The sequence below is a fragment of the Nicotiana tabacum genome, chromosome 7 (assembly GCF_000715075.1).
Source record: "Nicotiana tabacum cultivar K326 chromosome 7, ASM71507v2, whole genome shotgun sequence".
NCBI classification, from domain to species: domain Eukaryota; kingdom Viridiplantae; phylum Streptophyta; class Magnoliopsida; order Solanales; family Solanaceae; genus Nicotiana; species Nicotiana tabacum.
Window position 1 is genome coordinate 161496390 of NC_134086.1, and position 21508 is coordinate 161517897.

The 21508-nt window shown below is 37.5% G+C and overlaps 1 protein-coding gene across 1 annotated transcript; it reads right to left on the reverse strand.

Moving 5' to 3' along the window:
* Positions 1 to 90: 90 nt before the first annotated feature.
* LOC107791440 (uncharacterized) lies at positions 91 to 16174 on the reverse strand. Its single transcript, XM_016613516.2, is given in 21 exon segments — positions 91 to 474; positions 707 to 812; positions 2998 to 3277; positions 3731 to 3950; positions 4080 to 4182; positions 4682 to 4840; positions 5618 to 5702; positions 5811 to 5888; positions 6092 to 6132; positions 7322 to 7381; positions 8622 to 8741; positions 8897 to 9160; positions 9304 to 9375; positions 10384 to 10446; positions 10554 to 10736; positions 10867 to 10983; positions 11095 to 13044; positions 13150 to 13293; positions 13391 to 13939; positions 15174 to 15927; positions 15929 to 16174. Coding segments are annotated over 16 exon segments (4737 nt in total). The 5' UTR covers positions 16051 to 16174; the 3' UTR covers positions 91 to 474; positions 707 to 812; positions 2998 to 3277; positions 3731 to 3950; positions 4080 to 4182; positions 4682 to 4705.
* Between the last annotated feature and the right edge of the window lie 5334 nt (positions 16175 to 21508).

Here is a 21508-nt window from a genome sequence, read left to right on the forward strand (position 1 = left end):
ACTAGAACAAATAGTTGGTAAGAAATCAAATAGGAAAATGAGCTCAAGGCGAGTGAGAAAAATGGACACAAATATAAGTTGAACATCTCATACCTAAAAGAGTTAAAATATCTAATTATTGTTCTAATATTTAAGACTCAGTACTGGTAATTTAATACTCACCAAGTAATTATTAGATTATTTGTCAATGAACACAACAAAAGTACAACAATGGCAACTAATGCCTCAATGTCAAACTAGTTGAGCTCGACTATATAAATCTTTTAAGTCTATTCCCTTCAAGTTGTACTCATCTGAGTCCAAACAGAATACCAAGAATTCCAATCTTAAGCTTTAAGAGGACCAGCTCAGCTTAATTGTTATCATCATCACAACCTGACAAAGACAATAAAATTAATATGTACATACAGAAATTTCTCTCCTTCATTGATATTTAATCCGATCATGCATAAATGAAGGATCCCCTTCTTGCACCTGCATTGCCACAAAGTGAGACCACTTTAAAACTCTATTATTTGTGATCTTCTAAACTGAAATATATGTGAAACAAAAACAAGGAAGGAAAATTAGGAAATGGACTCTTAATATCACACAGGGAGGTGGCCCCAGGAGGAGAGGAGGGGAATAAAAAACGAAGACAAGAGGAAAAGAATAAAACAGTGAAAGAAAGAATACTCTATGGAGCCAGCAGACAATGCATTCCTACCCATAAATCAGAAGGCCAAGTTGTCTTTGCAAGCTCAGCTGTATAATGGGTTTATGCAAATCTCTTTCTTTCCAATGAAGTGGATCACCAGTCTCAGCTCCAGATTCTGTTCGACATCAATCAACATGATTATTAGTTAACATAAGCCTTAATTATACCGCTGGTCTAAACTAGGAGTACAATGACTGACATCGATTATGATAAGAGTCACCTTAACATGGCTATGCAAAGTACTTTAGATAGGATGAAATCATATGACATGGTTCAGCACTTCAGCCTACAGCCCCATGAGTATTTATCTAATACAAGTACCAATCTAGTAACCAAAAGAGTGCATTAGCATGATTCAGAATATAAGAACAATTCAGGCCTAAGACTCCCTTTATGGGCTCGGAATCTTTTAAGTCAAGTAAATCTCATTTTAAGTACATTAAGCTAGTCTTTAAAGTATTTACATACTGATTTTGTGGCTGAACACAATTATCTGAAGCCTTGAGTTGGCCCAACTTCCTACATAGAAAGGACCTCTCCTTTTACACCAATAATATACATGAAAAGGAAAGAACATTTCACACTTCTTACGTCGTTCCTGCTATTATGGAACAATCTCCTACTTTCATTCCACACAAGCCAGAAGAGACATAACAGTGTTGTGCTCCAAATCACATACTTCTCAATGCCGATTTTCTCTAATCTCCAGTTGACATTGTCTCATTGAACATCCATAGCGACAATCAAGATTATTCACCAGAGTAGACCAAGGTCCATAGAAGAGAGGTAAAGCCAGCTATTTGTCTCATCTATTTAAACTTATCCGCTATTTATAATGCATCACAATGCCAAAGAGACTTCCTTCCCTTACCCTCACATGCATCAGGTGCCTAGACTTGCTAGCTACTTCTATAAGACCAGGGATTTGTCCAAGTCTTCTCCCTAATAAGGATTTTCTCAACCTATTATGTGAAGACCTCGTAGGCGAATACCTGAGATATCTTCCTCAAACCTGACTTTTTCGAGGCAGGGCTTCGATCCGTATCTGGCCAACTCCTCGAACTGCTGGGTGCGGCATATTCATGGACTGGCAAAGCGAACTCTCAATTTGAACAGGAGAGCCTAGAGAGCTCTCTATCTTTCCCCAAATTCCGACTAGCGTGCATGCTATTTTTTTTTTTGAAAAACGAACTTATTTTGGTACCCTCATCTTCAAGGCTTTTCCCCAAATCTCCTCTTTCCCTTCCTTCTAATAGCTCTAGGTAGAGTGATTTCACCATGAATGTTGTCATCCGTAATCTCCTTCACATAATCTCTGTCCTCCCTCATTTCCCATATCTGCAGATCTTTTCATAGAAACTCCTCCACTTCATCTCGCTTGCAATCTAGTGAGTCTCCTTCAAACACTCATGTCCCACATAATTCCCTTGTCCTCCATTCTTAACTAATAGGTCACCCTAGCCTTACAATTCTGCATATGCAGCATATATAACAGCTTTGTGTAAGCGTCTTCAGTTTTTCCATCATACCACAAATCCTTTCAAAAGCATACTGTCTCCACTTTCAATAGTGTAGCCAGTACGTAGCGAATCCATCCTTCACTTCAAAATCCCTTCCATAGGCTCACCCCATGCGAAAATGTCATGTCTCCCGAAAGTTATACATTGTTTCAAGCTCTATAAATAAACCAATACCCTTGACCATAGCGCATAGTTTCTTGATTGAATCACGACAACCACCTCTCCAAAAGCATTATGTTGAAGAATGGTAAATTTTGTATTCCTTCACCAGTGGGAACATCTTTTTTCTCTAATCTACCAAATGGAATTTATTACTTCTTTCCTGCAAAAATCTCATGACTTATTCCTTATCTGTTTGCCACATTTGAAGGTATACAAGAATAAAGACATAATACTAGGAAAATAGAGAATGGACTTCAACAATGTAATTGTTCCTCCCTCGGACAAATACTGATTTTCTACCCATTACGCTTTCTCTCAAACTTCTCAATCATAGGCTGCCATAGTTCATTGCCTTTGAACTTTATCCCCAAGGAAAATCTGCATTTTGTTATCCGATGCGATCCATCTTACACCCACATATTTGTCCTATTCTGTGAATATGGATCCTTTACCTACCTCCCCCACTGGCACCAATTGTGACTTGTGCATGTTAGTACACAATCACGACATGATTTCAGACTAAACAAATGTCTTAAATAGGTATTACAGCTGTTGAATCTCAGGTTCACAAAAGATTAAAGTGTTTATGAACGAATAATAAGTGGGATATGGCAATACCTCTTCTTCCTTTCTCTTCTTGTATTTCTTACATCGGATCCTCTGAGTGTACCCTTCCTTCCACCATCTTCTCCATGAGTTCACTGTAGAGTTCTAGGATGCTTATGTTGAGACCAGCCACATGAAAATAAGGAAAAGGAATTGGCTACTGCGAGTTTTTAGATTACAGGGTCAATCAAGTTAAAAGCTCAAATAAGCCGGAAGAAGAACCTGTAATGGCCTGCTACAAATGACAAAAGGTTTGGGGCCCTTTACACTCTAGCAAGTGAAGTGAAGATACCTGGAACCAGCAGGACAAAGAAAGAATAGAGATTCGATAAGAAACTGCAAGTGGAAGTTGTGTGAGAAATGGCATAGAGCCTCAGAATGTTTTGTCCATTCAATTCTAGCCAGCACTCGAAAGATGCATGAGAACAGAAACATCTCAGAACCATGGAATTCTCGATGAGCAGGTCAGGATAACAGTGTTATTTCAGTTCAAAATCTTATGAGCCATGATTTCGTCAAGTAAAGAAGAAACAAAGTTGTTAGAAAAGCAAATAGAAAGAACAGTTACTAGACTTTTCAAAAGTCTCTTCTAAATAGCAAATTTAGTTTCATTCACCCCAGATGTGCACAGTTCGATACCACAATGATGATATGTACAAATTCATTTCAACAAGGCATCAGAAGTTCTTCATATATAAATCCAGATTGGTGAAAATCAAAATTGTACTGAGTGGAGACTTCGAACCTTGGAATTACTTTCAAGAGGAACCAGGTACTGGCCTACTCAAAAAAAGATGAACCAGGCAATGGCAAATTGTCTCCAACATGCCAATGCGGTCATGCTACACTGACATGGTTAGAGTTCAGACGAGATTTGATTCTATTGAATCGAGGAGCTCTTAAGATATTCCTTTGTTCTGACATCCAGTGGAAGTAAGTTCCAGTTTCTAAAGGCGGAACCCCACCTATATTCATAATGCCAAACCATTTAATCCCAATTTGCTAGAAGACAGCAACATAAATTTTAATACCAACATGCAAATGCAAAAATTTTAAATGCAAGCAATGTGTTGGTAAAAAGAAGAAGATCCTACTCAATCACGGCAGAATCAGCGGCTGGAGAATTAAATCCATACTGGGTAGAGGCAGTTGCGCATTGAGATTGACCTTTGAGTCTTTGATAGTGATAACAATAAGCTGATATCAAATAGAGGACACAAATGATTGAGACTGACCTTCAAGTCTTTGATAGTTATAAAAATTAAGAAGAAGTTGAAGGAGGACAGAAAAGATTAAATGGAGATACTTTAAAGTAAAGAGCACAATAGTAAACAAAATACCATGTAATATTTAGATTTACAGACTACACTTCAATATTTAGCATAATGGCTTTCATTCTCATAAAATAATCAGATTTCACTAAGAAAATGCAAAGATTTCCCCTATACAGGAAGAACTACTACTACCTTTTGATACTTCCACGGAGATACTGAAACACTACTTTAATGAACAAACATTCTTTTTAAAGCTTTTTATTATACAACCAAGCCATTATCAGCTAAAATACTTTAATTTTATGCAAGCAATCATTTCAATCTAAGAGGATAGAAAAAGATACAAATAGATACCAACGGCATCTTAAGACCCATATATGTACTTATGGTTGACCTGAAGAAAATATAAGAGCTTAACATACCTTCAAGATTCAAAACTTCTGATATTAAGATCCCACAGAAAGCCCAATGCTTGGGATAATTCTTGGGAGCAGCTTAACTTGAGGTACTGAATTTGATTCATCGTTGCTAGGAAGAGAAGGTATCTCATTTTCCAAAGTAGAATAAGCATCTGCAAATGCCTACAGAAAGTAACTTTTATGAGAATCGTTATATGCGTCCAACACTCAATGATTATAATTTTTAATGAGAAGCATAATTTGTTCAGTAGCACCTTCAGTCCCAATATAACAAATTGCGACTTAGGAACTAACTTCATTCCATACATCAAAACAAGGTGCAATAAAAATTTAGAGAATAGTAGAATACCAAAAGGTTGTTAGTTTAGGTTATATATTACTAAATGAAAAGCAGCCACTGTCACTTATAAAGAACAGAAAGCTGAACTTTACATATTGAGGGCATGAGAGGATATAATACTTTTCATGTTTAACAAACGCATGCTACAGTTTAATAGAAACATATTCCATGCCATTTCTACCGAGGGTCTATTAGAAAAAGCCTCTCTACCTCCACAGCGTAGTGATAAGATCTGCGTACACACTACACTAGGTATGCTGGTGTTGTATATTCCATGCCATTTCAGAGAAGTACCAAGAGCTTTCTCATGCAAGTCTTTACGTATGCAAATTATCCTCAAATCTAGGGGTGATTGAAGGATATGTCTGGTTAATTCATTAACCAACACGTCCCCAGTCTGCTAGCCAGCTTGGAAGAAATCCTTTGCTTTCAACCTCTTAAGAGATTCAGATACTTTCAACACATGGCATGCTATTGAACTAAAAGGTAAGAAACCTAAAGTATCACGTGTTTTCCATTTTTTATCGACTTGTAAGTTTTCCTAGTTCTTGTAACACCAATATTTTCTCAAAAATTTAATACAAGGCATTCCAACTAACCTTGATGCATTGGTGTATGCGAAAGCAATTCCGCCCCACATTATTGGTTGGGTACAGAGGATCATCAATGCAAATTGGATCAATGCTACAAAAATAAAACCAGGGAATAAAAAGGGAGGGAAAATGAAAATCATGAAAAAACAGAAAGAGGTTTGCAACAAACAAAATCAGGAGGTTCAACAATTAGCCATACCTGCATCCTCGTTCTCTATTTATGTATAAGCCGCTTCCCTGTATTGAAACACGCATTTGACGAGGATCAAACACATTCCTGGGGACAAAAAAAAGAAGCTTTACATCCAAGGTTCTATGGTACCCTTTTTGCACCTTTTACTTTTGAGGGGAGCAGGGGTGTCATAGTGGTTGGGACTTCAGATGTATAAGTTAACTACAACGAGTTGGCCACTTGTAAGGAGGGAAACATGAGATAAAAATTAACCAAGGAAATGTGTCTTTTAAGCAGATCAAACTCACCCAAAGAAGTAGAAAAAATCCATCAGGAGGCTCCCCAAGTTCTACAAAATTAGATCAATGAAAGTTACACTCAATAACTCCGATGCATCAGAAGGAAATGAAAACGAAGCTTAACTTCTAATGAAGTGAAAAAGTTAACTTCTTCCATAGAGGCACTACAGCGTTTAACAAGCTTGTCAAGTATAATATTGTAGGGGCACCTATCATATTGCTATGAAGTTGGAAAGGCATGAGCTTATGTGTGAGACTATCAGGTTAAGCCTGCATTGCAGCAGTGCTGTACAAGCATTGAGCAGGAGGAGATTGGATTTTTCTATCTTATGTTGAGTATACTAGCAATCAAGTTTTACATCTTTTGAGAGAAAGATCGGGCTTGTTCTGTCAGGTACAATGTGATGCATTATTTTACAGTTACGCAGGTAAGCCAACAGATCGGCTTGCTCGTACATTCATCTTTCTCTAACATTAATTTCTGAAATAAGACAAAAGCACTGATATGCAATTTTTAAGGAAAGAGATTAAAAATGAGACAACCAGCTCAAAGATGATGAAAACCTCCATGTACTAACTTAGGAAGGTGGTCACTTCCACAAGGCTCTCGTAGTGCATCAGACATGCACTTGTAGTTTCTGCTATTTGAACCTATTGCCCCAAGTTCACAAAAAGGGAACCATGTTGCACCAAAACTCATCCTTATCTCATGCTTACTGGGAGATAACATCTTTAAGAGTGATTTCCAACCTTTCAGTTTCAGTAATGCCATTGTATTTCATTGAAGTTAAAAAGGTCAACCTTTTTACTTAGCTACATGATCTAATTGTTAAAGAGAAAAAAAAACACAAATAGAAAAAATAAAACATGGAATTCACCCGGTCACACTATATCAAATAATTAAACTTTTCAAGCTAAAACCCTCATATGAGAAACTCAGCTGGCTAGGTTGTCCTGATGCTGAGAAATGTCTCTCTCTACTCCGTTCTTAGTTGTTGGTGTTTATCCAGGCAATCATCTTATTATGTTATTCAGCAGGTTCTTCTTTATACTGTGAAAGGTCCTATAAATGTTATCATCACAATATGTGCAACCCAATAATAAAAATATTGGAGACATCATCACAATCTACGTTGAACATGTAATGGGCGTTGAAACTGATGATTTAACCTTAAAAACAGGGGTAAATCGCCAAAAAAATAAACTGAAGAAATTAATAATGGAAGAATTCAATCATACTTGGTCAATTAGTCGACCGTGATGATGTTCATGCTGCAAAAATCGTGTGATCAATAGTACCTATTAAATGGTGTAGACATTTAAGAGCCATTAAAACACATAATAACATAAAGAGAGAATGAAATCAAGGGAGCGAAACACCTAATATAAGGATGCCAAGAATTGGAAGACAAGAACTGAAAAGGCTTAACTATTTCACTTTTGCTTGAAACGAATGTGTGAAAAGTTTTTTAAATAAAAAGTTTTAATAGATAATGGCCACATTCCAGATATTTCCACTTCCCAACAAACCACAAAATTTCTGCTCGAACTTGTGTTAGACTTGGAGACCTCTATCTAATTTCCACCTTTTGCCCCATAATTATAAGGTGCTTGTGTCAAAGAAGTAACAAGTTTTCTGCAGCCTGAATGAAGGACCCAGCTTTTACTTGATGCCTACTTGTCCTGGTCTTCCGCGACAGACTGCTAGAGAATTGAAAAGGAGGAACTGATACGCAATGTGACATCATTCAACAACCGAAAAACAATTAATCAAGATGGGGAACTCTAGGGTAACTCCATTCAGTACTTTGTTCAACATAATCTAGAACTTCATCAAACTGGAAGTTAGCAAAAGTCACTTATCTCTAAATGGATAACATCACAATTTCCATCCCAAATTTATAATTGGATCGTGAGGACATTACATGTAAAATCAAGGTAAGGACATTCCTTGAACGATCTCACTATTAGAATGAGTCAATGTGAGCAGAAATTTACCTTATGCTGGGAAAATAGGAAAAGGAATAGAAACAAGGGAAAATGGTAGTGAAAATAGAGGAGAAGTTAAGCAGAATTATCTTCTTTTATGCTTGGTTTGGGTCGAAAACAAGAATGGAAAGGCAAATAGTTTGGACTTTTCATTGTCACTGATTTAAGTTTTGGGCAAAGAAGAAAAGGATACTCTCTTATTTTAATCCCGTAATTGTTACAGCACCAAAGCAAGAGACCTGAAAACTCTTTAAGCTGTCCCTTTCCTTCTCTTCCTTCCTCTACTTCCAAGCAAACATAAAAATAGCCGGCCAACCTCCATCCTTTGCTTGGTTTGGGTTGAAACAAGAAGACAGAGCAGCGTGGAGGATTGATGTACTTAAGCATAACCAACAGAAGAGCGCTTGAATATGAAGGGAGGTCACAAGTACATAAGCGAAACACTTTTAGGTAAGTTAAACTAATCATTGCTTCATTCACTTTAAACAGAATACTTCCTTTCAAACTTAAACTGAATTCTCTAGGAAATATTGATGATAGAAAAGCTTACTAGACAATATGAGCTTAAACCGCCTGAATATGACTGGTCAAGACTGCGATCTGCTAGGAACTGTTTTAGCACCAAAGCAAGAGGTGTGGCAGCAGGAAACTGTTCAGTGAGCTCTTTAACCTATCATCGACAAAGGAAAAACGTGATAAGATAGATCTACATCATAACCGGCTGACAGGCTCGAGATAACAAAATATCAAAGTGATGAAGATTAAGAGAATATAGTTCTGAATTTGATCCCACAAGTACTCAGATGCCATCTCTTCAAGACTTACCAGCTCAGTGGTCTGTAATCCTGTATGTGAAGGCGATTTGAAACTAATATCAAGTCGAACTGCTTTTACATCCTTTCTACATTCATTCATCTTGGACCACTGTGGTGAAGATGAGGACTCTGAACAAGTCGAATCAGCCTGAAATACTGCATTGCCTTCTTCTACAATCAACTGAGTTGGCTCTGCTTTTGGTGTTTGTAAATTTGATAGAGACGACAAAATGAGATCATGTGGAACTTCTACCACAAGCATTATAATTGGTATCTGTAGAGAAATGGCAGCAACATAGCATGGAATAACATGACTAAGGAGGTCAAAGAAGGCAAAAGGTGTCATGCTAACATAAAGGAAAAAACTAAGCTGATGAGAACCCAGAAGGAAACGAATTTGGATTGCAGAGACATTACAGCAGTATTTTCCACGATCTTCAGAGAATCATTTTTTACCCACTCCTGGTTAGCCAGATATCTAGCTGCATGCTGCAAAGTTCTCTATGTCAGCAACAAGGAGCTCCATTAAACTAAAGCTATATTTGCATCAAATTGGACAACCAAGGGTGGAACAAATAAAATTTTCTTGTGTAGTTCTTTTTTTTTTCTAATAAAACAATATTCCCTCCATCACGTCTTATTGACACACTTTCCTTTTGTCTGTTCCAAAAAGAATGACATTTCTCCTTGTGGAAACTATTTAATCTTTGCATCCCGATATTACCCTTAATTACTTGTTAGGACTCACTTGATATAAAGGTTCATTCTTTTATGAGGAGATATGCAAGTGAAAAACTTGTGAATTTGATTCCTTACAAATGGCACCCAATTAGATTTATTTTTCTCCCTTGCAGAAAATGAATTACACATTTTTCTTAGGGCAGCTGCCACATTGAGATTTGAGTGGCATCCAAGACCTGTGCCAGCTCTTATATCAACATTGAATTGTGTCCCCATCAATTTCAAAAGCATGAGTTGTTAGCAAGTGGATACCTTTATAAATTTAATTAGGTCTTCACGCGCAAAACAAGGACCATAGCATAAACAATTGTACCAAATACCCAGTGCCAAAATAACTTAGTTTTTCACTAGTTTCAAGTTTTATGCAAAAGTTTGGCCGCAAAGAGAACTCCAGAATTAAATCATACTTAGCAATGTAAAGTCACACCATTTATATTTATTGTACTTGAAATATAGTGGTATCTATCAGTAAGTCGGAGCTAAATTTCAATGTTGAGTACAAGAAATCACTCTACAAGTCTGGGTCTCAATTGTCAATTCACATACAAGTCAGGAAAAGGTTGCTCTTATATTTGGGTTTTTTTTTGGTGGGCGGGTTAATGAGGGGTCATGAGGAAAATATTGGTTATTGATTAATCAGCAAGAAGGTTGATGTTGTAAGAAAAGCTTTAAGTTACAAAAAGATCATCACTTTCAAAGCAAACACAGCATTTCCTCCAACTATTAGAGAAGAATATTCCATGTAATCCTGGATACCTGAAGGCATGTTTCTTTGATCCCATTTCGCCCCTCCAAGATCCCAGCTTCTTTAATTGGTTCCTACGGGGAAAAAAGGAAAGCATATAATGTGCTCCTTTCTCCAAAACTCCTTTTCTCCTTACCCAAAATATATAAAGTAAGAAACATGTTAGCTAAGACATGCTTACCAGATTCCTCACAGGAGGAAGACAAACCACAAGGTCCACATCACTTGATGGGAGTGACAACCCAGTAGCATTTGAACCAAAAATGTTTGTACGAGACCTAGGCCATAATACTTGTAGAGAACGTGCAACACGCTTCACAGCCCAATTAATGTAAGGCTTCCTGATCACATTCTCGGAGGCAACCTTGAGAATCATTATAGATAACCAACAATAAACATCAGGTTATATCTATCTGCCCAAATTTTTTATCCTGAAACTCTGGTTAAATTATTGAAGTGATACTGAAGAAGTTACTACTCTCTTGGGACTGTACCTGTTTGCAGAAGCTCTCGATTTCGTCGTGAAGGCAACTATGGATCACTGAAAGACAGGCCTTCTTTGCAGTACAGTTCAGCATTTCGGTAGGTTGAAGTGGGAATGCAACATCTGGCTGGAAAGAAAAACAAATGGGATTTGAATATTTTCCACCCAGAAAGACAGAAACTTGAGAATAAGGGGAGTTATGAAACTGCAAACCGGATTCTCAGATTTGTATATTTACATGTTCTTGATCGCGAGTTAACTGTGAAATTGCGATAAGGCGATCCTGCAGCAAAGCTCCAGGTAGAGGTTGTGTTAACTGATGGGCTGAGAAACTTTTACTTCTCCAAGCAGGCCAAACTACTTCACTACCATCCACGCGTATACATGCTTCTTCAAAATTAATTCCATCATGGAACCAACCTTTGACACCCCATTGCCTGGGGCTGGAGCTACCAGACCGAACAGTTGGGAAACCTCTGTGCCTTCTAGAATCACTAACGGGAGAAGGAGGAGGTGGACGAGGGGCACGTGGAACACAGAGGACCACAGGCGATGGAGGTCTCTTGATCCTAGGTTGCTCCCTCCTGCTGGGAGGAACACAAGGACTTTTATGATCATGACTTCGCTTAAAATCTGATCTTGATCTCTCCCTAGACATACTGGGAATGACAATGGGTCGTAGAATGGGGTACGGAAGTGAATCCACAGACTTTGCTTCACCATCAGCAGACAAATTGGACAAGGATCCTGAAGCATTCTCTATTGTCACTAGATCTGCTGATGATGAGGACTGTAAAACCTTGCTGGTAATCTCACTTCCTGGTATAACATAACCAAGAGCCTGATGTCCTGAACCTAAAGGATCGAATGGGGAGCAAAAGGAAGCAGCAGATGGAGAAGTCAAACCATTTGTACTGTAAGAAGAAGAGAAGGCAACCATATCATCAACTGCCCTGTTCATATCTGCTTCCCTGCACGCCCATGAGCTATCATCCGAGCTAAGAGAGGGAGGACGTGAAAAATTAGTACCGAGATGATCAGAAGGATTCCAGTACATAACACCACCTCCAAAGTACTGATTATAGTCCACCCCAGGAACAGCATGTACCTCTAACTCTTCTTCAGACATCCAGTGATAATCATGGTCTTCACCCACTTCATGTGAATTTGAAAGATCAGAGAAGTCAATAAAGTCACCAGAATACACCCTTTCATCCTCAGTACTAACCGCATTGCAGTGAATGCTTTGGGGTGCTATATCCTGCTGGAAAGAAGTTCGTCTAGAGATAAACCCAGCATCATAATTGCATGTAACCGATGGAGCTAGTCTATTGATACTGCGAACCATTGGGGGCCAATCTAAACTCATTGACAAAGGTCTAGATATAATTCCAGGGCACCCTGTTTCAATTGAAGAAGTTCTCACATGACGTACATTGCGTAGAAAAGAATGACGAAAATGACTTTGCCAGTTGTGACTGACATCAAGGTGCAGTCTCTCAGTAGCAGGTGGGAGATGTGAATCACTGTATGGAAGATGAATGGGAGCTACACTGGGCCACTCATACGAAACATAAGATGGTGAATTCATAGGCCCTGTATCATAAACATCAACACTTCCTTGCTCCTTTAAAGAGGTAAGTTTTTTGTTGGAATCACTACCTTTAGTTTGTTTCTCAAGAAAATTTGATCTGTTATTCAATGTTTTAAACTCCTTGCAGTTTGAATGAGTGAGCTCAGATTCAATCAAAGGCATTCTAGAAGAAACACCAGAATTGCCATCACTATTAGTAGTTTCCACTGCAACAGCTACCACTCCATTTCCGATCACCCCCTCTGGGGGCAAATGGACTGTCAAACAAGGATTCCTGCAACCTTCAAAAGAACCAGCAGAACCACAATCCCCACCGTTTTGACTCGGAATGCTTATTTCCAGTTCACGTCCCTCATTGTCAACAGAAGAATCTTTTGATGCACTTTGAACAACTGAATCTACAGGGACACAATCAGACCTTGGATCCCCATCTTGGGAGTTGACAGAAACAAAGGACTTTTGAGAATTTCTTTTCTGACATTTACCATCTTCCCCAGAAGTTATCAAGCTACGGTTTTTAGTCTTGTTTCTTTCTTTCCTTTTCTTCCTTGAAGCACTTCTAACAGTTTGACTATCTGGTCCTTCACCATGTCCCTGCAGACAGACAGTCAGTTACAAACTATTTATAACATAAATTGGACATCTGATCCATAATAGAAAGATAATTACAACCATATCAACCAAAGATGGCAGACTCACGTTATCAAGATCCTTCTGTTGTACTCTATCGACCGATCCACTAGGCAAACTACAATGTACATTATCACCACGAAATTTATCTACCAAACCAGTAGACGAACTATTATGCACATTATCACCACACATGGATGCGTCTCCATTATCCTGCATATATTTTAAAAGAAAGTAAAGAACCACATGGTATAGGAATTTTTCTTACTAAAAGGAATTTATATGGAAAGTCCTCAAGATCAGAGTGTACCTCACTATTTTTAACAGGACTTACACCTGTAGTAGATTTTGGCAAAGGATTAAACTTCTTCACTTTATGGTTCTTCCCTTTTTTCTTACGGTTAGAAGCACCATGTATTTCCTTGTTTTGCTTTGGTAAGGAATTCAAGTTTTCGTCCCCAAGCAGCTCATACTTTGTACAGTCAAGAGAAATAATCATGAGTAACCCCCGTAATTTTCTTAATATACTATCAGAAAGAGTATTAACAGATTCTAATGAACTAAAAAATAGTTTTCCACTGTCAGGAGACTCGCCAACAGTACCCGGACATGCCAGCAGCACAGTGGAGACATCCTGAAGCATAAACAAACAATCAAGTAACTGGTTGAATGAACATGAAACTCCAAACATTGATGCATGAAACGTGTTCTGTGGAACTCCTACATCAGACCCTCTGAAATTCACAAAGTTCCTTCGTTTAGACAAAGTAGTGTTACCCAGAGGCTGTTGCAGCGCCGAACTGCATAGGCAAGCTTTATCCGCTGAAACACCTCTTGCCCCCTTCAAAGTATCAGCAATCTGAAAGACATAATTGGAGATTGGACAGCTTAAGCCTGTGTCAAATTCTGAAGAGCACCTGTAAACTATGCAGGAAGAATAGACGACCCTTCCAACAATCAGAAGCTTAAATAGCTAAACTGCTAACATCTCAATCATTTAATTGACTATGTTAGGAAGGATAGGAGTGCTATGAGAAACATACTTTGTGCTATGAGAAACATACTTAAAAGGATATACCATTAATGTAATAGTTGCCATTTGTGAAAAAAAAAATTTGATTTATGAAAGTATATCAAACCAAAATCAAACATATATAACTGGTATGTTATATAAAATAACTTGCAGCTATAATGCATTATTTTCTAATATTATACATCTTGCCTACGCTGAGCGCTATGCGAACCAGAGATACCACGGTTACAGAGAACAAAATATGGTAGCCAGAGGCGCTGGCCAAGTATGGAAGCAACTTGCAACGAAGGACATGTAGCAGTTCAATAGTTATTGCAGTTCCTCCTTTATTGTCTCAAAAACACTTGAGCAGACGAACTAAGAACTACTTCTGTTAGAAGCATATACATGTGCTGATGCTACTATTACTACTACTTGTACAACAAATCCTTCTACTTCTTCAGCTTTGAGATAATATAAATTGTCCTTTTGACCAAAAAAATACACAGCAAAAAGTAATTTTTTTTTACCCTTGTCAAAAAAAAAAAAAAAAAAAAAAAAGCTAATGCTTAGATGTGGTATATAAACCCCTACTCTATTCTATGGAAATACAGAGAAGCATCTTAGTTTTAAAGTTGCATGATTTGATAGTTTTGTTAATTCTTCGGTCACCGCCTGCATTTTATACTCTTTTGCTTTTCCAAATCAAAGAGGGATACCCAGCATTACTTTAAATTTCTTTTTTACATCTCAGCTTATTTCTTGATACAGATCTAACCTACTTGCAAATCTCAGCCTACTTACTGTTCAGATAGATTCTTGCGGACTCTGAAATGCACACTTTCCATTTAACAAGCTATATACTATTCCAAAGTCTATGCCATTATCTCTTTCCTATTAGAGAGGAAAATTCAGCTTTTTGACATCCATGAATGGAAATGCCACCACATATACAAATTCAAACAAATTGTAATCTCACTAAATGAACTCGTAGCACATTGAATACAACAATGTAGCACCAAAGAACAAACAAAGACCAAATTGCTAGGTGAAAAATAAAGGCTCAACATAAAAGTAGTACCAGTGATTTTGCAGCCTTTCCTAAGCCGAGACGAAGAATCTTCACACTCGTTGTCTCATCCAACTTTGCCCACCAATCTACACACCCTTTCTTCCTCCAAAACGCATTGGCTCCTATACCTACAGCATTCACCTTATCTTTCAATTTCACACCTCTCTTCTTCCCATTATTATTATTATTATTCAACCACGCCAATCGTAACGCCACCTCCAACCTATTTGCCATGAAAGCCTCGATACTATAATACCCTTTGGCTTTCAACCACCCCAATTCCACCCATTCTGAGCTCAACCCACCACTTTCTTCCCCCCTCAAAAACATCCCATTTGAAACGCCATCCATTGCATTCGTAAAACTATCCACATTCTCCACAAATTCCTCACTAACAGTCAAAGAATCAACAAAATCCAATAAACCCGAAACCCCATTTTCCCCTCCTTCCCCTTCTTTCGAGCTGAAGAGCCGAACCGAGTGACGAACTCGCCGTTCTGACTCGTTCGACTCAGCAACTCGAGCTAATAACCCGTGAGACTTGCGGAAGCAAATGCTCGGAAGATCACAGCCGTCGGAGGAGGGCATATCGGGTAGGATGATGAAGGAACCATGACCGTTGGATTGGATTTTAGTAAGCATTTGAAGAAGGACTTGGAGGAAATTGGAGTGAACGATTGTGAGATGAGCTTGCCGTTGAGGAATTGAAAGGGAAGAGAACCATTTGAGGATAGAGGATCTAGGGTTAGGATTATGATTTGGGAGATGGAGGGGTTTGTGAATTGTAGAGAGAAATGTGGGATGTGAGGGAATCAATTAGCTGCTGTTTTGAACTGTTAATGGATTTTTGAGGAAAAGGGAAATTATAGTTTGATTTGTGCATCATTTTTTCTTTTTTAAAGATGAGTTTTTCTGTGAAGTTTTGTAGTAGTAGTTGCAGCGGTGATCATGGAGAGAGAGAGAGAGAGAGGAAGACGACGACCAGAGCCGAAACAATTGCGGTTCCTGTAAGAGATTTTTCCTTATTTGCTGGCTTTTCTTTTCTTTTTTATATTGAAATTTAAAATAAATTACTCAACTTGACAAGAAGTTAAAGAATTTAACTAAAAATACTTTTAATTTTTTCAAACTAATTCCAATATTTCGAATACGAATGTTTAGTAACTAAACTAGTATTTCAATTACTATAATATTCCGTACTTATTATAGCCAAAGTCCAAACGACGAAATTTTTTAATTTTTTTGCTTAATTACGTGAAAGATAGAACATAACTTAAATGAAAAATTAATGAATGATAGTTGAAAGTTTATTATAGTTGACTTTTTTTTATAACATTGATGGCTAGACCAACTTGTATTTTTCTAGTTTTATTTATAGGTAGTCTATTATAGTCCACCAGCACAGAGCCAAATAAATAATTTTTCAATTCACATATAAATTTGTATATTACTAAAAAAATAAAAAATCACATAGAAACATATGAGTTCACACTGTGTTGAAGTTAACATTCAAATTCAAAATCTTGACGTTGTTACTCTTGTGACCAAATCACTTAGTCATCCCCTTAGGCCTTAAGGCAATGTAACGAAAAAAGTCAAAAGATATAATATTACAGTATTATTTTACGTCATGAAATTATAAATGAAATTCAATTTATAAAAAAAAAAAAGCGAGATTATGCACAATATAATATATATATTTTACATGACAAATATATTAGAACATAGGTAACTAAAAGGAATGTAATAAAATTGGGATTGAGGGGATAATAGGTAACAGCTAGGCATTTATAAGTGTTTGGAAAATACTTGGTTGAGACCGAAGGAAAAATGAATATTTGAAGTTAAAGTTGGAGAGATGGTAGTTGAAAGTTTATATTGTATTTAAATATAAATTCTACTTGAAAAAGAAATTGAAGATCTATGGTTGAAAATCATTTATTTCACGTCAAATACTCATCAAATAAGTTTTTCAACATTTCAACAGTATTTTAAATAAGTTTATTCGCAGAATATACAACAACTTTGTCCTTGAAATCTCCATTGAGAAATACAGATTACTCCCTCATTTCGGATAACTATCATCTACGTCCATCGTATCAACTAGATGGAAGACTGCTTTAGTTCATGAGATAAACCTCCAATGACTTGTGGTAAATACGGTATGTATTTACCGTACCGTATTGTAGCTTCTCTATGTCCTAGAGTTGGACCATTTGCCTAATCTCAAAATCCTTGATTCAGAAGACTGCCAATCTGATTCTGACGAGTGTTACCATAAGGAACTGCTAATTGGATTTCCCTCACAGGATTTGCACTCTTATATACTGTTTGGGCCAAAAGCGCTTTTTCCAAAATATTGAGGTGTTCGGCTAAGTTTTCGGAGGAAAAAAAGTGATTTTGAAAAGAATAGTTTCTTTCCAAAGCACTTTTGAGAAAAATACACTTAGAAACTGTTTTTAAAAGTTTGGCCAAACACTAATTGCTGCTCATAATTATTGTTCAACTTAATTAGCCAAACACAAACTGTTTCTCACCAAAAGTACTTTTGAGAAAAATCACATCTCAAAATAAGCTGATTTTTGCAGCTTGGCCAAACAGGCTATTAGCCTGAACAGAGGCAGACCTATGTGGTGAGGTGAGGGGTCACGCGACCCCGTTAGTCTCGGTAAAAATCATGTATATACATATTATATATATCTATACATATATATGGGACCCCTTAAATATTTTAAGTGTACCCTCAGAAACAAAGAGACGGATGGAAGAAGTGGTTGCCTTGGGGCCTTAAATTCACAACTTTGTTGAAGACATATGTTCGAAACCCTTTTGGCCCTTTAGCTTTTTTTTCCTCCTTTCTATTTTTATTCTTTAAGTACAATATAATTTATATTTAATAGCAAATTGCTTTATCTTTTACTTTTATCTCTTCTTTTTTTGAATTCAATTATAATTTAGTACTAATATATAATAGTTAACTTAATTAATATTTTAGTTCTTTGATTACAATATAATTTATATTTAATAGCAATTTTTTTATTTCATTTATAGTCTAGTACTAATACAAAATAGTCAACTTAATTAATTTTAATCTTTCTCTTCCCATAGCACCCATTTTGCGAAGAAATCTCTTTTTCTCTCTCTCATTCATATATATATATATATATGTGTGTGTGTGTGTGTGTGTGTGTGTTCGGTGTTTTTTTCTTCTTCTTTAGAATTTTATCGCTGGTGATTAGCATACAGTGGTGCCCTCGTCCGCTCAAATCCTGGGTCCGCCTCTGAGTCTGAAACCATGTTAGATTTTCCTATGGTTTTGATGTAGTTTGATCACATCCCTACAATGTATGTCTCGACATGAAGTGCTTCTTGTTTCACTGTAACAGCTGCAAGGAATCAATGGAAAAAAAGGAGTTGCACTCACGAATATGGCATATCGTTAATAAAGTATGTGAAAATCATAGGAGATCAAAATTCAGATCCAGACAGTCGGCAGAGACAACAAAACAAACGCTTGGTGATTTTTTTTCCAAACCTAACCATTGGTGGATAGAGTTACTAATATGTGTGGAATACCGTGGTAATCGATAAAAAGAAAAAGAAATAAGAGTAACTGGCATTTGACAAAGTAGTCATGCATAGCAAGTGTTACCTGTTTAACCAAAAAATAGAATTTCAGTCAAAACTAGAATTTAGAAGAACACGGGTTACTGATAATCAAAAGAATATGCAAAGGAAAGTAATTTGAAGTAATTAGAATGTAATCAAGAGAAAAACAAGTAAATCAAAGTATATTCTGATGATATCCATTGTTCCTACAATTGATAAGATGTCTCCTTTTTATAGGTATCTTAAAGATATGTGTTTTCCCCAAATCATAATGATGCTATTATGAATAATTAAAGACATTGAATGCTACGTTACATAATCATTATAATCAATACAAATTCCTTAACATATCCAGTATTTAATGCCTGTCAAATTCTGTATCTGTGCTCTTTACTATGGTCAGATCCATTCTTTTTTATTCTTGGATATAAATGACTTAAACAGGTACGGCCACCCGTGCCTCTTCCTTTGTCCTTGCTTATTTCTATTGTTGCTCGTGCCTCTTGATTAATTGTAATTCTTTGACTATTTGACCAGTCCACGTGTCTCGATACGTCATCCTTATATAAATGTAATTTTTTCCAATACAGATAGTCCCCCCACTTTCCATTTATTCATCAGTTGAGTATTTGGGAAGTGGATTTCATTAAAACGAGAATTTTTGACACCATTAATGTTATGACAAAATTGACGCTTCAATTGTCACTTCTATTTAATACTCCGTACACGTATCAATTTTTCATTGGTTCTGCAGTTTTTGCAGCCTCTTTCAAGGTTTTTATGGTTCCACTATTTACGAAGTGCCAGTTATCATAATTGTGATCCTTCCTTCACTGCATTTTACCTTTGGCGGTCGATTATCAATATAAGTATAACTTCTTCCCTTGTCTTTTACCTCATAAAGTTTTACTGAACATTTAATTTCCCCATTCTCTGTTTACTTCTTCTTTACATCATTCCTCTTCGCTATGTCTTCACCAAACCCCCACCCTCGAGAAGTCTCCATTGTTGATTCTTTCCCCAATGCCCCTGTTAGGCATAGAAGGGGAGGTAGACTTCGTAGCTTAGGATCTACTCGAGGTGGTTCGTCTATGCCTTCTTCTAGCTCTAGTCCCTCTTCTAGAACCAGAGGTTCCCTTTCTCACAAATCTTCTTCTAGGAGTAAAGAACCTTCTGAACCATTACGCGAACCTTTAGTAGAAGAGATAGTCCCTACAGAATTATCTTTTTACCACGATAGGGAATCTCTTAGAAACCAGACTGTCACTTTAGATCGTGTCGATACTTACCCCACTCAAATTACTGAAGTTTTGACTCCTGTGGTTCGTAATGACTGTCATTGGAATAACGATTTTCCCATTATTATCCCTAATCCGAATCAGAGGATAACTTCTTACTTAACTGGGTTTTCTTTTGTTTACACATACCCATTTACTTTAGGGTTTAGACCAGTGATTGACCCAGTCATTCTCGAATTTTGCCGTTTCTTCAACGTCTGTTTGGGCCAAATTGGTCCGATCGTATGGAGGTTTGTTGCCTGTTTAAGGCATTTAGCCACTAAAGCCGATGTTCCTTTTACTTTCCCTCACTTGATTCATCTTTACTCACCTAGGTTTTTTCGCAATGGTGTTTTTACACTAGTAGCCATGAGTAAGAGGGTTTTGGTGAGCCCCGAAGATGACAAAGACCGCGGCTGGTATGCCCGATTTGTTGCTGCCCCCACTGTTGGTTTAGTGGGTGAGGATAATGTTCCCTTCCCTGAGAAGTGGAATTTTGCACGTAAGTCTTTTAGCCTTCTCGTACCTTTTTCTTCAAGTTTGCCAACTTCTCTAATTTTGCCTTTGTTGTTTTTTTAGCTACCATGGGAGTTGTGGGGGATGTTCCCTTGGGTAGATAAATTGCTGAAGATCGCACCGATGGACGGTAGGTCTTGGAAACACTTTCTAACCGTTTTGGTTGGAAGGTAAAGACTCATGGTAAGAATTTATATTTTGCGCCTTTCGTATCTATATTCTCTTTTGTTGCTCTAATTTCTATCTCTCTTTTTTTCCCGTCAGGATTTGCTATTCGAGGAGTTACTGCTGAAGCAGTTGCGGCTTCTCGTGTTTCCTCGGGAACCCGTACTCCTTCAGGAACCCGTATCTCTCTAGAAAGAGCCCGGGAAATAGTTTTGGGTTCTTCTTCTGCAAAAAGGAAAGCTGCAGAAGAGGAAGACTCTGAAGATGAGGGAGATGAGGGCTCCCTGGTAACAAGGCCTCGAGTTAGGAGACACATCGTACCTGATGACGAAGCTGAAGTGTCGGTTTCTCTTACCGAACCCGTTGAAACTCCAATAGTAATTCCTGACGATGACGTCACTCCCCACGATACTCGTGAGTCTATTGACCAACTTTTCATTAGCGGATTTGGCCGTGAATATGTAGGACCTGTTTTAGACGAAGTACCCTTATCTTCTTTTCCAACTCCCGTGCTTGTGGTTCCTTCCTTACCTGCCCCAACTATTTTTGTTCCTTCTTCTACTACTTTCACCTTTTCTCCGGCTCCTCCTTTGACTATTTCCCCTCCTATCGTTCATCATACAGAAGCGGTCTCTTCAAGTAGAAGTGTCACTTGAGGCGGATAACTATTGAAGTTCCTGCCGAGAGCAGCCTTTTAAGAAAGTCAGGTCAGGCAGATGTATGGTTGGAGCCTTTAATTGGCCCAATTGAAAAAGCCAAGTTGGAGAGTCATAGTTC